The sequence below is a fragment of the Capra hircus genome, chromosome 13 (genome assembly GCF_001704415.2).
Source record: "Capra hircus breed San Clemente chromosome 13, ASM170441v1, whole genome shotgun sequence".
Lineage (NCBI taxonomy): Eukaryota > Metazoa > Chordata > Mammalia > Artiodactyla > Bovidae > Capra > Capra hircus.
In genome coordinates, this window is record NC_030820.1 from 19613975 (window position 1) to 19631479 (window position 17505).

The 17505-nt window shown below is 39.7% G+C and overlaps 1 protein-coding gene across 1 annotated transcript in view; it reads right to left on the minus strand.

The window, feature by feature from the left end:
* Window positions 1-10457, minus strand: part of CCDC7 (coiled-coil domain containing 7) — an 85452-nt gene extending 74995 nt beyond the window's left edge. The window contains exons 1-5 of the mRNA XM_018056851.1: window positions 10140-10457; window positions 8361-8453; window positions 2685-2768; window positions 1587-1607; window positions 1252-1284 (exon numbers count right to left, since the gene is read on the minus strand). Coding sequence (XP_017912340.1) covers window positions 1252-1284; window positions 1587-1607; window positions 2685-2768; window positions 8361-8453; window positions 10140-10418 — 510 coding nt within the window. The 5' untranslated portion in view covers window positions 10419-10457. The remainder of the gene's footprint in view (window positions 1-1251; window positions 1285-1586; window positions 1608-2684; window positions 2769-8360; window positions 8454-10139) is intronic.

Sequence of the window (17505 nt, forward strand, 5' to 3'; positions counted from 1 at the left end):
TGCATGTCATCAAAAACCCACTCTCCATTGTCCCTGTTTATAGCAGTGGAACATTTCTATCTTGACAGGCAGCATAGTATTAACCTTTGTCAACAGAGGGTCCTGAAAATTTAGGAGGAAGAAGCTTTTCTTCCAAGGTCTGTCATCTCTCTGCTTAATCCTAGGGCAGTACACAGTGTAACTAGTAGTACTCACCTACAGCAAGTTTTACCAGCACCCACCCCATGGATGGCTTTCTGACAGGTCCCTGGTATAGCACATTCCCCACAGGCATCTTCTCTCAAAACTTTTTTTTTTCTTTTCTTTTCTTTTTTTTTTTTAGTTTTTTATTTTTTAAATTTTAAAATCTTTAATTCTTACATGCGTTCCCAAACATGAACCCCCCTCCCACCTCCCTCCCCATAACATCTCTCTGGGTTATCCCCATGCACCAGCCCCAAGCATGCTGTATCCTGCGTCAGACATAGACTGGCGATTCAATTCTTACATGATAGTATACATGTTAGAATGCCATTCTCCCAAATCATCCCACCCTCTCCCTCTCCCTCTGAGTCCAAAAGTCCGTTATACACATCTGTGTCTTTTTTGCTGTCTTGCATACAGGGTCGTCATTGCCATCTTTCTAAATTCCATATATATGTGTTAGTATACTGTATTCTCTCAAAACTTTAATTGGACTAAACAATAAACACAGCAGCCAAGGTAGAACTAGTATAATTCTCTAACTCCCTAAAGCTACCCAGGAAATCATTCTGCTGTATTAATAACATACATAAGATCTTTTCCAAAGTGGAATTTAAAGCCCATAAGGATAGGGACCAGTATTCCTCAAACTGGTGGCAAAAATGTGAAAATGAAAGTATTAAAAAAATCATTAAAGTAACATTACATTTAAAGAAAAACAAATATAAAATTTTATGAATAAGCATATATCATACTATGAATTTTTACACAGGAGAAATCTAAGTTGATAAGGCCTCTTGTCACTTATTTACTATTTTAGTAAATTATGGAAAAAATTTAGTTACAATTCCATTTCAATTTTAGAAGAATGAGTCAAATTCAGAGTAAGCCAGACAATACAGGAATATTGTGTATAAATCACTAAAAAACATTTTATTCTACCTATTTATTCCTCTTCTTTCTAAGTCAAAAGATTATAACCAATAGTTATTAAAATTCTTAAATTTATACTTCAAATTGGTTTTCAAATGAGACAAAATATTAATTAATAAGAAATGTTATGCTTACCTCTTCCATCTGATTGACTTGTCGCTGAAACCACTTTTAAAAAAAGAAAACAAAAAGAAATATTGACAACTTAATTTCTGCAGTGAAATAAATGAGTCCATATGTCTATGTGTATGTGTGTGTCTGTGTATCAAATATTAGCCCTACATCAAATATCATTTTATCCTAGTGTTCAGAATGGAGCTGATGCCACATAAAACTGAAACATAAAATTTTTAAATATATATAGCAGCAAGTTTGGGAGCTTTGATTTTTCATTTCTTCAAAACTTAGAAAACTCTTTTTCATTTATATGCATTTCTGTTAAATTATAGTAAGCAATATATTGAACATACCTTAAAAAGAGATTCCAAAATCTGGAAAATAAAGTTTTAATTAAAACACTTAAAAATAAAATTCTCACAACATAAAATATCTAATTCAAATCTCTTGAAATTTTTAATCACCAAAATACACTAGTTACTAAATACACCTATAAATCTATAATCCAAATCACAACAATTTTATGTTTACAGACAGTTTTTAATATATCTTGCCAAGACAATTTAGTTCTAGGAAAAAAAAGAATTTTCCATCCTTATAGATCTATATTAAAAAAAACTCAATTCACGTTTATGATTTCATGTATTTTCTTAATATAGATAAGAAAAAAATTTTTAATTCCTCTCAGAAAAACACTATTTTTTCCACAGAGCAGATAGTACAATAATGAAAAGCATTATCTTATCATTATTATTTCTTAAATATAACTTTGCTATACTAAAAGGTCTAAGAATCAAGATATAAAATACTACACTACTACTTGTTTTTTTTAATGGAAAATGCAAAGAACTAGTTTTGGAGATTGAGAGAAAATGAATACACAAAACCCATCACACAGTCTAAAATACTAATATTTACCACTTTCAAAATATAATGCTAAACTGATAATCTTTGCCACAAAAACAACCAAACTCAATCACAACCAAGTAAAACTTCTGAGTTACACTATTAAAGAAAAATTTTATTACATACATTCAGGCAGAAGAAAAGTTGCTTAACTGAAAAAAAAAAGAGAAAAGCATAGAGACTTTCCTGGCAGTCTGTACTTACTGTAAAAACAATAAAATGTAAATACTAAATATGAAAATACTAATGACCCAGTCAATGCTGTACATAAAGGAAAATTCACAGAAATAAAAGCCTATGATAACAAATAATGCTTTCCAATGCCTTTTATAACAACTTAAGGCACTATACCTAGACTAATATTGCTGACTGGATTGTCATATTTAAGATAAACAGCAAATATAACTGTTTTTTTAATAAAATGTTACTAATAACTAATAATAATTTAATTAGTAATTATCAGTTTATATTGTTTTATCATTTTAAACTTATGATTAAAATATTAAGTAATATCTTATACTTGGCAGTTTACACTGAATACATACATTATGTTCTTCCTTAGCTGCTGCTTCTAACTGAGTTGCAAATTGTGAACAACATATTAAGAATGAAGTCAGATCATCCCCAACCTTATGAAAAAAGCAGCAAAACACAGTCACTTTTATTTCAGAATTCATACGCATATCCATCCATATTTCAGTATACTTAACTATTTTTGAAAATAGTTTTGTATGTGTAAGTTATATCCCTTGAAATGCATCAAGATAGGAAACCATGTTCACTACACTAGCAAATTCTCCCAGAAAGAAAGTACATTCTGAGAAGTGGTTCAATAACGACATATACCCAACTATGTCTTTCCTTACATTCTCCTCTACACAGATGCAGAATATCAGGCATTCCAGCCTCAGACTTCTGAAATTTGGGAGTACCAAAAAAAAAACCAAAACATACACTTAAATATGCATTATAGTAATGCTTTGTGTTAAAAACGAATGCTGACTATGACTTCTGATTATAAGTATACTTACCAAGAGGTATAGTCTTTCATCCTCACTTAATGAGCAATAGAAATTTTTGAAGAAAAAGTTACATATTAAAATGTCACAATGACTGAATCTCTTTTAGTAGAGCTGCTGCTGCTAAGTCACTTCAGTCGTGTCCAACTCTGTGTGACCCTACAGACGGCAGCCCACCAGGCTCCACCATCCCTGGGATTCTCCAGGCAAGAAAACTGGAGTGGGTTGCCATTTTCCTTTTCCAATGCATGAAAGTGAAAAGTGAAAGTGAAGTCGCTCAGTCATGTCCGACTCTCGGCGACCCCATTAACTGCAGCCTACCAGGCTCCTCCATCCATGGGATTTTCCAGGCAAGAGAACTGGAGTGGGGTGCCATTGCCTTCTCCGTTTAGTAGAGCAATGATTATCAGACAATTGACCAAAGATTTTTTAAAAATCTCAGATGCTTATACACAGTTATAACATTCTCAAGAGAATGTTCCCCAGGAGGAATATGTTCCCTCAACATTACATTTTAACCACACTCAAATTCATATTTTTTTTTATCATGGTAAAAACCGATAGTCATATAGGAGACAGAGGGGGAGATTAGTCATTAAGGAGAGTGGTAAAATGAATTAACCAGAATTACTATTCACCAGTAGAAAATGAAACCATTTGAATACTTGGGGATTTCCTCCCACCTACATTCAGGTCACAAATAGAAGATGAAGATCAATTTGATCAAGATACACATTCTTTTTCAAGTATACATGGAAATTACCCAGGACACATGCTGGGCCACAAAGTAAGCCTCACTAAATATAAGAAAATTGAAATCGTATCAAGCAAACTATCTGACACTATGATGCCAGAAATCAACTACAAGGGAAAAAACCTGCAAAAAACACAAGCACATGGAGGCCAAACAATATGCTACTAAACAACCAATGGTTCACTGAAGAAATCAAAGATGAAATAAAACAATATCCAGAGACAAATGAAAATGAGAACATTATGACCCAAAAACTATGGAATGCAGCTAAAGCAGTTCTATAGAGGGAAGTTTATAGTAATACAAGCTTATCTCTGGCAAGGAGAAAAATCTCAAGCAACCTAACCTTATACCTAAAACAACTACAAAGAACAAATAAAACCCCAAGTTAGTAGAATAAAAGAAATCATAAAGAATCAGAACTGAAATAAATTAGAGACTAAAAGGAAAAAAAATAGAAAAGACCAATGAAACTAAAAGCTAGTTCTTTGAAAAATTAAACAAAATTGATAAACTTTTAGCTAGAGTCATCAAGAAAAGAAGGGAGAGGACACAAATCAATAAAATTAGAAGTGAAAAAGCAAAAGTTACAACCAAACCATAGAAATACAAAAGATTATGAGACTACCATGAGCAACTACAGGCCAATAAAATGGACAACCTCAAAGAAAACAAAAACAAATAGAAAATATGAACAATTATCAGAAATGAAATTGAAAGAGCAATTTTAAAACTCCTAACAAACAGAAGTCCAGGATCAGATGACTTCATGGGGGAATTCTACCAAATATTTAGAAAAGATTAACACCTATCCTTCTGAAAATATTCCATAAAACTGTAGAGGAAACAACACTCCCAAACTCGTGCTATTAGGCCATCATCAGTTCAGTTCAGTCACTCAGTCGTGTCCAACTCATTGCAACCCCATGAATTGTAGCACACCAGGCCTCCCTGTCCAACACTAACTCCCTGATTTCACTCAAACTCATGGCCATCGAGTCGGTGATGCCATCCAGCCATCTCATCCTCTGTCGTTCCCTTCTCCTCCTACCCCCAATCCCTCCCAGCATTAGAGTCTTTCCAATGAGTCAACTCTTCACATGAGGTGGCCAGAGTATTGGAGTTTCAGCTTTAGCATCAGTCCTTCCAAAGAACATCCAGGACTGATCTCCTTTAGGATGGAATGGTTGGATCTCCTTGCAGTCCAAGGGACTCTCAAGAGTCTTCTCCAACACCACAGTTCAAAAGCATAAATTCTTCGGCGCTCAGCTATCTTCACAGTCCAACTCTCACATCCATACATGACTACTGGGAAAACCATACCCTTGACTAGATGGACCTTTGTTGGCAAAGTAATGTCTCTGCTTTCGAATATACTATCTAGGTTGGTCATAACTTTCCTTTCAAGGAGTAAGCGTCTTTGAATTTCATGGCTGCAATCAACATCTGCAGTGATTTGGGAGCCCCAGAAAATAAAGTCTGACACTGTTTCCACTGTTTCCCCCATCTATTTCCCATGAAGTGATGGGACTGGATGCCATGATCTTCATTTTCTGAATGTTGAGCTTTAAGCCAACTTTTTCACTCTCCTCTTTTACCTACATCAAGAGGCTTTTTAGTTTCTCTTCACTTTCTGCCATAAGGGTGGTGTCATCTGCATATCTGAGGTTATTGATATTTCTCATGATGTACTCTGCATAGAAGTTAAATAAGCAGGGTGACAATATACAGCCTTGACATATTCCTTTTCCTATTTGGAACCAGTCTGTTGTTCCATGTCCAGTTCTAACTGTTGCTTCCTGACCTGCATATAGGTTTCTCAAGAGGCAGGTCAGGTGGTCTGGTATTCCCATCTCTTGAAGAATTTTCCACAGTTTATTGTGATCCACACAGTCAAAGGCTTTGGCATAGTCAATAAAGCAGAAACAGATGTTTTTCTGGAACTCTCTTGCTTTTTCGATGATCCAGCGGATGTTGGCAATTTGATCTCTGGTTCCTCTGCCTTTTCTAAAACCAGCTTGAACACCTGGAAGTTCACGGTTCATGTATTGCTGAACATCCAAGGAGCGGAGGCTGTGCGGGCGCAGGAGGACCGAGAGGAACTACTCCTTGTTCAAGGTCAGGAGGGGCAGCTGTGAAGAGATACCCCTCGTCCAAGGTAAGAAGCAGTGGCTGCACTTTGCTGGAGTAGCCATGAAGAGATACCCCATGTCCAAGGTAAAAGAAACCCAAGTAAGACGGTAGGTGCTGTAAGAGGGCATCAGAGGGCAGACACACTGAAACCATAATCACAGAAACTAGCCAATCTAATCACATGGACCACAGCCTTGTCTAACTCAATGAAACTAAGCCATGCCTGTGGGGCAACCCAAGACGGGAGAGTCATGGTGAAGAGGTATGACAGAATGTGGTCCACTGGAGAAGAGAATGGCAAACCACTTCAGTATTCTTGCCTTGAGAACCCCATGAACATATGAAAAGGCAAAATGAGAGGATACTGAAAGAGGAACTCCCCAGGTTGGTAGGTGCCCAATATGCTACTGGAGATCAGTAGAGAAATAACTCCAGAAAGAATGAAGGGATGAAGCCAAAGCAAAGCAATACCCAGTTGTGGATGTGACTGGTGATAGAAGCAAGGTCCGATGCTGTTAGGAGCAATATTGCATAGGAACCTGGAATGTTAGGTCCATGAATCAAGGCAAATTGGAAGTGGTCAAACAGCAGATGAACATCGACACTCTAGGAATCAGCGTTCTAAAATGGACTGGAAAGGGTAAATTTAACTCAGATGACCATTATATCTACTACTGTGGGCAGGAATCCCTTAGAAGAAATGGAGTAGCCATCATGGTCAACAAAAGAGTCTGAAATGCAGTACTTGGATGCAATCTCAAAAACTACAGAATGATCTCTGTTTCCAAGGCCATCATCACTCTGATACAAAAACCAGACACACCATGAAAAAGAAAATTATAAGACAGTATCACTGATAAACAAAAATCCTCCAAATACTAGCAAACCTACTCCAACAATATGTTACAAGGACCATAAAATAAGATCAAGTGGGATTTATCCCAGGGATACAGGGTTTTTCAATATCTGCAATCAATGTGATACACCATATTGACAAATTGGAAAATAAAAACCATATGATAATCTCAACAGATGCAGAAGACATTTCTGATAAAATTCAACATCTACTTATAATGAAAAAAAAAAAAAAAACCTCTTTAGAAAGTGGAAATAGGGACTTCCCTGGTGGTTAAGAATCTGCCTTGAAATGAAGGGCATGTGGGTTCGATCCCTGGTGGGGGAACTAAGAGCCTGCATGCTATATAGCATGACCAAAAAGAAAGAGAGAAAGGAAGAAATAAAAACATTCAGATTGAACAAGAAGAAGTAAAACTGTCCTTATTTGAAGATGACATAATTGCTTAGGTGAGCTTCCCTGTTGGCTCAGATGGTAAAGCGTCTGCCTGCAATGCGGGAGACCCAGGTTCAATCCCTGGGTTGGGAAGATCTCCTGGAGAAGGAAATGGCACCCCACTCCAGTACTCTTGCCTGGAGAATCCCCCGGATGGAGGAGCCTGGTAGGCTATAGTCCATGGGGTTGCAAAGAGTCGGGCATGACTGAGCAACTTCACTACACTACTAATTGCTTAGGTACAAAACCCCAAAGTATCTACAGAAAAATCCTAAAACGAAAAACAGTACATTGAGCAAGTGTGTAAGATATAACATCAACACATGAAAAATCATATTTTTATATACTAATAAGGGAAAAAATAAAAAAACATAATGTCATTAAAAATCATTCCAAGTAGCATAATATTAATGTATAAATCTTAAGAAAACTATACCAGATCTGTATGATGAAAATCACAGTTGCTGAAAAAATAAAACAAGAAAAAGAAATCAAATAAACCAAGAAACATACTGTGTTTGACAGACTCAACACGGTTGTTGGGTTTGAAAGATCCAACATAGTTATTTTATTACATGAAGCCAAACCCAATCCCTAACTAACAAAATTAATTATAAAATGTAATCACTTTAATAGTTACATCATTTCAATATATACAACAAAGATATTTGTTAAAATTCAATAATCTCTTTAATGTTCGGGGTTCTTTAGTAAACCAAAAAATAGAAAAATAATTTCTTAACCCAATAAAGACTACACATTTGCAAATCAACTCCAACCAAAGCTTAAATATTAAGCAGGAGATACATTAGCACCAAAAGTAAGCTCAAGATAAAGATATGCCTTAATTAAACTTTAAGATAAGTATTTGGCAGAGGATGGAAAAAATCAGTACAGTACTTTCAGGTTTCCTAAGACAATCATTTTCATGGATGGCGAATTCAGAGAACATATACAGATTCTAAAAGAAAATCTAGGCCCTTTACAGCATTAATGTCTCCACATTAGCATTACATACACTTACAGAAAAGGTTAATTCTTCATGTTCAGGCTTCACAATTTCTTTTTCTCCATTTTGAGTGCCATATCCATAGGTTTCTTCCAAACTGGCAACCACCTATTAGAAATATCAAAGCGAATTATATACTTATGGTGCAAAAATTGTATTTATTAATATACTAAACATAAAAATGTACTTAATCAACCATGTCAGAATCATTTTAGCAGTAAGACTTATTTCTGCCAGTGCCATACACTTAAATTTTCCATCTCATGCCCCACCTCATATCATCCCGAAGAAGCAGTGTAACAGTCCTTCATGTCTCTCAATGAAGACAGGCCCTATGACTCTTCCATTTCTGCATTGAAGGAAGAGTCTATGAACAGCTGAAGCCTCAACTCTACTTACCACCTCAAAATCTGACTTGACTTTCTTTTCTTCCTTGAAGAGAGTAGGAAAAATAGAGAGATGGAGACCACAGAACAATATGTTTTTAAAGGAAATTCTCGGAGCTAACCCTTTGAACTTTGAGCAAACTTGTACTTTGGAAGTTTGATGAACTATACTTTTTGTATATTTGTGCTATCCCTCACTGTTCTTACTTCGTATTGGGTGCATGTACAATTACTCAATTCTGGATCAATGTGCAAAAAAGAATCTCAGAGAAAAGGAGATTCCCGCCCCACCCCCATCACTGAGAGCTAGAGTTTCTAAAGTGCAGAGAAGAGCTAACAGAGCAAGCATGAAATTTAGAAAGGCCTATTCTTAGAAAGATCTGCTTATGTCTCAGAACCTGTATTTCAGGAGGATTCCCACTGTTCGCTGACTGATGATAATGGCTCATTGTCCCTAAATTCACTGTACAAACTGTATGATTTATGCTGAACACCTGCTTTCCTTCAGGGAGTATGGAATTTTGGTACATGCACTCACGAAATTAAAAGATGCTTGCTCTTTGTCTATGACAAACCTAGACAGTGTATTAAAAAGCAGAGACATCACTTTGCCCACAAAGGTTTGTATAGTCAAAACTATGCCTTTTCCAGTAGTCACGTACAGATGTAAGAGTTGGACCATAAAGAAAGCTGAGCACTGAAGAATTGATGCCTTCGAATTATGGTGCTGGAGAAGATTCTTGAGAGTCCCTTGGACAACAAGGAGTTCAAACCAGTCAATCCTAAAGGAAATCAACCCCGAACAATCCTTGGAAGGACTGATGCTGAAGCTCCAATACTTTGGCCACCTGATGGGAGGCTCCAATTCATTGGAAAAGACTCTTCATGCTGGGAAAGATTGAGGGAAGGAGGAGAAGGGGGCAACAGAGGATGAGATGGTTGGATGGCATACTGATTCAATGGACATGAGTTTGAGCAAACTTTGAGAGACAGTGAAGGACAAAGAAGCCTGGTGTGCTGCAGTCCATGGATTCACAAAGAATCTGATACAACTGAGCTAGTGAACAACAAAAAGGCAGAGAGTACCAAAGCGACCAACCTCCAGTGAAACCCTGGACACTGAGTCTCTAATAAATTCTTCTGGTATAGATTTCACATGTGTTGCCACAATTTGCTGTTGGGGGAATTAAGCATGTCCTGGGTGACTCGAAAGGTAAAGAAATCTAGGAAGCTTGGACCTGGTTTCCTCCAGACTTCATCCCGTGTGCCTTTTCCTTTCGCTGATTTTGCTTTTCTTTCACTATATCTTAGCTATCAATATGACCATATGCTGAATCCAGTGAGTCTTCTCAGGAAATCAATAAACCTGGAAATGGTTATGGGGATCAAGCATCAACAAGTATCTTACCATCTTCAGATGTTTGGTAATTTTCCTGATCAATTCATCTTCTGCTATTAACTCCTTTGTCTTATTTGATGGAATGGGCAAAGCATACCTTACAATGGATTCTCCTGTTGGTGGAGATCTTAAGACCATCGGTTCAAGTTTATCACGTACTAATTTTGCACTATGTTTTTCCTTTGGTTTAGGTGACAATGGTGAATTAAATAGTCCTTTTTTAAATGTTAATTCTGGAACGTTTACCAATTTACTACTAGAGGTCAACAGATGCTTTACTGGCTTCATTTTGTTATTTACTTAGCTTCTGAATTATAGATGAAAAATCTGTTTTCCTCCCTGTGAATAAAGCAGTAAGATTTCAGATTAAAAATAATGAAATAATGCCATTTGCAACATGAATGGACATGGTGATTTTCATACTAACTGAAGTCAGAGACAAGTACCATATGATATCACTTATCTGCAGAATCTTAAAAAAAAAAAAAAGATACAAATGAACTTATTTACAAGACAGAAACAAAATCACAGACTTAGAAAACAAACTTCTGGTGACCAAAACGTAAAGGTGAGGGGAACAGATAAACCTGGAGTTTAGGATTGGCATGTATACACTACTATATTTAAAATAAATAACAAGGACCTACTGCATAGCACAGGGACCTCTACTCAATACTCTGTAATAACCTAAATGGGAAAAGAACTTGAAAAAGAATAGATATATATGTACACACTAACTCAATCAATTTGCTAACTAAGTGCTAATTCTGAAACTAACATATTATAAATCAATTATATTTCAATACAAAACAAAAAAATTTTTAAAGAAACAAAAAGGATAGCAGGATTATCAATTGACATTAAGATGGTGAATCCTAAAATCAACTCTGGAGAAATTACAAAATGGAGAGGGAAACATTCCTAACAGCAACAACTAAAACCCGTGAAAATCCCCTAGATGTGTGATTTATGAGTGGGCACTTAGGACAGGTGCTGAAAGGCAGGAACAAGACAGTGGCAACAGTGAAAGAATGTATTTAGAAAACTTTACAATTTTATTTTTACCTTTCCCCCATTCTTGAGCTAACACATGCCTTTTATGAATATTATTATTTCCACAGAAAGTAATAGCCTTTCAGCAGAGCAATATCAGGGCAGCACCAAAGTCATGCTGGACTAAGCAAGGAAGTAAGACCGGGCAGGCCCTAAGCTTTCATCCGCCTACTTCTCTTTGTCCAAAGCTTATTAACATTCAGGACAATGCCTCCTCCCCAACGGTTTAAATGCATGTGCCTGACCCTGGGAGTTGTCTGATAGACTGGCATAATTAAGATGAAATAGCATTGGTTCCCTGTTGTCTGAAGCACTCCACACCTAGATTAGTCTGTTGTAATCTGAAGTATCTCCTCTAACAACACATGTTCAAGTCCTAACCCTTGATACCTGGGAATATGATCATATTTGAAAAGTCTTTGTAGATATGATCGAGTTAAAATTAAATCATATTGGATTAGGGTGGGCCCTAAACCCATTGACTGGTGTTACTACAAGAAAGGAAGATGAAGACACTTGTGCACAGACATACAAGGAAGAAAGCCATGAAATGACAAGGGCAGAGATTGGAGGGGTGCAGCCGTAAGGCATGGAATATTAAGGATTGCCAGCATCTACCAGAAGCTGAAAAGCAGCAAGAGAGGATTCTTCCCTAGAACTTTCAGGTGGAGCACAGCCCTGCCAACATATTGATTTCAGACTCAGGCTCCAGAATAATGAAAGAATAAATTTCTCTCACAATATACTGTTTCAGGGACTTCCGAGGTGGCCCAAGTAGTCAAGATCCTGTGCTCCCCAATCCCTGGTCAGAGAACTAGATCTCACAAGCTGAAACTCAGAGTTTGCATGATGAAATGAAAGATACTCCCTGCAGCAACTAAAGATTCAACCTGCCACAACTAAGACCCCACACAACCAAATACATTTTAAAAATAAAAAATTGTTTTAAATCACCTTATTTGTGGCACTTTGGTACCACAGTCCTAGGAAACTAATTTGCTGATTGAAATGATTCAATAGAAAGAAAAAAGTATGACAGAGAGAGGGAATTGCTGTGAAGAAGTCCTTGTGTAAACAGAAAAGGGTTTTAAGGCACAAATGGGCCTTTAGAGGAGGGAACAGAGCAAGTTTATCTAAGATGGGAATGCAGAGATAATGGGCTACTTTAAGAAACCAAAAGAAAAGGATGGGAAATTCACCAGGTGCTAGTAATTAACCTAACAAACCACTCCATCAAGCACACCACAAGTTTTTAAAAGTTACATGTGGTGAAAACATACAAGAAAATACTTAGAATTTTACACCTCTGTTCCATTTAATCCTCCTAACAGTGCCAGGAGGTTGATTCTGTCTCACCAGAAATTTACCCAAGGTTACCAGTCACGCTGGTTCAGTGGTAAAGAAACCGACTGATAATGAAGGAGATGCGGGTCTGATCCCTGGGTCTGGAAGATCCCCTGGAGGAGAACAAAGAAACCCACTCCAGTATTCTTACCTGGAGAATCCATGGACAAGAGAAGCCTGGCAGGCTACAGCCCACGGGGTCACACAGAGTCAGACTCAAGTGAGCAACTGAGCAACAACAACCAGTCACTTTTAAACACGAAGACAAATGTATAGTGTTCCTTCAAGGATTCGCTTGATACCATTTCAAGCACTTTAAAGAGACATTATAGAAAAGGGGGAGCGAGGGGAGGCGAGATGTGGGTACAAGGATCACTGGCCTTCAAGTCTGCATCAAGATAAGAAAACAGAGAAAAACAAAGATGCCTCTGCCAGAGAAACTAGTGGAAACGCTCGGAGAGGACGAGGGAGGTAGCTCATCCCCTCGGCGTACCTGCTGACGCTGCGGGCACTCGGGCTACTGGGTGGGCTGGCGCTGCCGTGGCTGGCTCTAAGGTGAACACGTTGGAAATTCTGAGCCTCCCGCACTTCCTACAGGACTGAAGCCTGCAAATCCTGCAGACGCCAGCCCTGCTGTTTTACAAACGGACATTTGTGCCGAAAGGAAAGGACGGGCTCCGACGACCCGCGGCGGCAGCTGCCAGCCGTAGCCCGACGGCCGTTGACGCCACGTCACGACGCTGTCGCCCAGTAGCAGCGCCAGCGGCGGGAGCCGAGAATCACCTGCGGGAGGGGGAGGGACGAGGGCTTCCGCGCCCCCTACTGGCTCGCCCCGCCCGCTCTCCTAGGTGATTCCTTCCAGGTGGTTCACGTGCGCAGGTGCTTCACGTGCGCAGGTGCTTCTAGGCTTTCGGCCTGGAGAGCTAAAACACCATCCTATGTGGTGCTTTGAGAGCTTGGGCTTCGCTGGCAAAACCTGAGTCCCAGGACCTCCTCTGGCATCAGCTAAAGTTTTCACTGGGAGGTGTTGCGGAGTCAGTTGCCACGCTTTTATTTATTTATTTTAGACCACTAAATGTTTTGTTGAGAAATAATTGATTTGCCTGCTAAGTCACTTCGGTCATGTCCGACTCTGTGACCCCCACGAACTGTAGCTGGCCAGGCCCCTCTATCCATGGGGATTCTCCCGGCAAGACTACTGAAGTGGGTTGCCATGCCCTCCTCCAGGGGATTTTCCTGACCCAGGAATTGAACCCACATCTCTTCTATCTCCTGCATTGGCAGGCGGGTTCTTTACCACTAGCGCAGCCTGCTTGCTGCTTCTGCTGCTAAGTCGCTTCAGGCGTGTCCGACTCTGTGCGACCCCATAGACGGCAGCCCACCCGGCTCCCCCGTCCCTGGGATTCTCCAGGCAAGAACACTGGAGTGGGTTGCCATTTCCTTCTCCAAAACATGAAAGTGAAAAGTGAAAGTGAAGTCGCTAAGTCAGTCCGACTCTTGGCCACCCCATGGACTGCAGCCTACCAGGCTCCTCCGCCCATGGGATTTTCCACGCAAGAGTACTGGAGTGGGTTGCCATTGCCTTCTCTGAACGAAGCCTGAGAAGCGTGCAATTTATGGGTACTCATTAAGTACTCACAGGAATTTTGCCTCAGGAGGTGGTCAAAACTAGTCTTACACTAAACACTTCCCTCAGTTCAGTTCAGTCACTCAGTCGTGTCTGACTCTTTGTGACCCCATAAATTGCAGCACACCAGCACACCAGGCCTCCCTGTCCATCACCAACTCCCGGAGCTCACTCAGACTCACGTCCATCGAGTCAGTGATGCCATCCAGCCATCTCATCCTCTGTTGTCCCTTTCTCCTCCCGCCCCCAATCCCTCCCAGCATCAGAGTCTTTTCCAATGAGTCAACTCTTCCCATGAGGTGGCCAAAGTACTGGAGTTTCAACTTTAGCATCATTCCTTTCAAAGAAATCCCAGGGCTGATCTCCTTCAGAATGGACTGGTTGGATCTCCTTGCAGTCCAAGGGACTCTCAAGAGTCTTCTCCAACACCACAGTTCAAAAGCATCAATTCTTGGTGCTCAGCTTTCTTCACAGTCCAACTCTCACATCCATACATGACTGCTGGAAAAACCATAGCCTTGACTAGACGGACCTTTGTTGGCAAAGTAATGTCTCTGCTTTTCAATATGCTGTCTAGGTTGGTCATAACTTTCCTTCTAAGGAGTAAGCATCTAGACCTGGCAAAAATGAATCTTCAAAGTAATACCTGAGTGAAATACTTTCAATAATTTGACTAAGAGTTCAAGAATATTTACAGGCATATTAAAACATCCAGTACCCAACAAGGTAAAAATCAGTCAAGTATGCAATCAAAATTGCCTGGCTGGGGGAGGATGGTGTCTATCTTTCAGAGTTTGCTCAAACTCACGTCCCCTGAGTCTATGATGTCATCCAACCATCTCATCCTCTGTCATCGCCTGCTCCTCTTGCCCTCAAATCTTTCGCATCATGAAGAGTCTTTTCCAATGACTTGGTGCCTCCCATCAGGTAGCCAAAGAATTGAAGCTTCAGCATCAGTCCTTTCAATGATATTCAGGGTGATTTCCTTTAGGACTGACTGGTTTGATCTCCTTGGTGTCCAAGGAACAAGAGTCTTCTCCAGCACCACAGTTCAAAAGCATCAGTTCTTTGGCACTCAGCCTTCTTTATGATCCAACTTTCACATCCATACATGATCACTGTACATGTACATGAAGAGATTATCTCCGATAACCTGGGTGTCAGCAAGTGAGAAAGAAGCAGAGGGGGACTTCCCTGACGGTCCCGTGGTTAAGACTCTATGCTTCCACTGCAAGGGGCACAGCGGGTTCCATCCCTGTTCAGGGTACTAAGATTCCCACATGCTTCCAGGCATGGCCAAGGGGGAAATAAAAGGCAGAGGGAGATTTGACATAGAAAAAAAGAATGCAATGTTACCAGCAAGGCAAAGATTCAAGCAATGTGTTCATAAGTCAAGGATTGTCAGCAGCTACCAGGAACTGGAAGAGGAAAGAGGCAAATTCCCTTCCAGAGCTTCTGGAGGTAGTGTAATCCCGCCAACACTATGACTTTAGCCCAGTGAACTATTTCACATTTCATGAGAGATTATTTTGTTTTAATCCACCAAGTAATAATTTGGAACAGAAGCTATAAGAAACTAATACATGTAGTAAGTTAAAGACAGATACTCTAAAACCTAAGTGTTAGTTGTTCAGTCATGTTCAACTCTTTGCAACCACATGGACTGTAGCCCGCCAGGCTCCTCTGTCCATGTTATTCTCCAGGCAAGAATACTGGGGTGGGTTGCTATTCCCTTCTCCAGGAGATCTTTACAACCCAGGGATTGAACCTGGGTCTGCCGCATTGCAGGCAGGGTCTTTACTATCTGAGCCTAAAGTGAATCATAAAATAACACAGAAAAGAGTTGTAACCAGTGACTCAAAAGTAAAAAGGAGCTAAAATGGAATTTTAAAGATATCATGGGAAGTGAAAAAACTGGGGCCATTTGCTGCTATTTCCAATATTGAGAAGTAAGATTAAGAGAACAGCGGTTAAACTGCAATCAAAGCTCTCTAACAGACAGCAACCCAGGAGTCAGTTAAATTAAAGGAACTTGCAGTAGTTTGGGAAAGTTGCACTAAGGCATTTTCCTTTGTGAGGAAGAGTCCTAGAGTTGTTCTAAAAGACAAAAAAATATTAATGTCCCTTCATTTCCCTCTACTTCTCAATGCTTAACTTGCTCCCTCCCCAGATGCTTTTTGTTTTTTCCCCCTATCTTTCCATTGCCACAAAATTCATGGGTCCCATTCCAGGAACTATAACTACATCTTTCCAATAATCCTTTATTGTCACCCAAGCTTTTTATCTGGAAGAATCAATCAGGAGCAAGAGAGACAAGAGGATTTTTATAAAACTTATAAAGATGCATAATGTGTCTGTCTTTCAGCCCATGAGGGCCAGTATAGGGGAGCATACAGGCAAAAGGCAGAGCAATATATGCCCAGATACTATGTAGGGCTTTATCTGTGACTTCTCATGGGATTTTTCTATCTCAGAGAACTTTTACTAAGAGGATCAGGGTGCCCTTATGACCAAAACCCACTTCAAAAAAAAACTTTAAGGCTTTTTAATGTCATCTTTGAAAGGATCTGATATTGGCTTGATAGAATTCAGGAGAAGTTGAGCTGTAAGAGGGCCAAGCTATTCCCATCAAACAGCTTGTGAAAAGAAATAGTTCTGCCTAGAGTGCTGAACCAAACTGTCTTTTACAGCACCCTGGGAAGAGCTATTCCTTCCTTTTCACACATCTGACTGCTTAACAAATAGTATGTGTGCCTTCCTTTTATCTCCCAAGCTAACCAGTCAGAGTTCTGTAAATGTGCAAGATTTCTACTCAGAGCATACATAAATTTCACTCTTTTTGCATTTGGCATAGGTGAGTGTCTCTGTAATTATTGTCTGAAAAGGATCAGAATTTTCCTCTAAGCCAGGGTGAATCTTAGTATTGGTTAGGATGGGTGTGCGGAGAAGGCAATGGCACCCCACTCCAGTACTCTTGCCTGGAAAATCCCATGGATGGAGGAGCCTGGTAGGCTGCAGTTCATGGGGTCGCGAAGTCGGACACGACTTCGCGACTTCACTTTCACTTTTCACTTTCCTGCATTGGAGAAGGAAATGGCAACCCACTCCAGTGTTCTTGCCTGGAGAATCCCAGGGACGGGGGAGCCGGGTGGGCTGCCGTCTATGGGGTCGTACAAAGTCGGACACGCCTGAAGCGACTTAGCAGCAGCAGCAGCAGTAGGATGGGTGTGAGGCTGATCATATGGACCCTCTAGCCCTCATCCCAAGGATAACAACAATCAAGTCACTGTTCGGGCAGCTGTCTTTGAACCTGCTTCCCAGTGCTCAGTACAGCCTTATCCCTAATTCCTC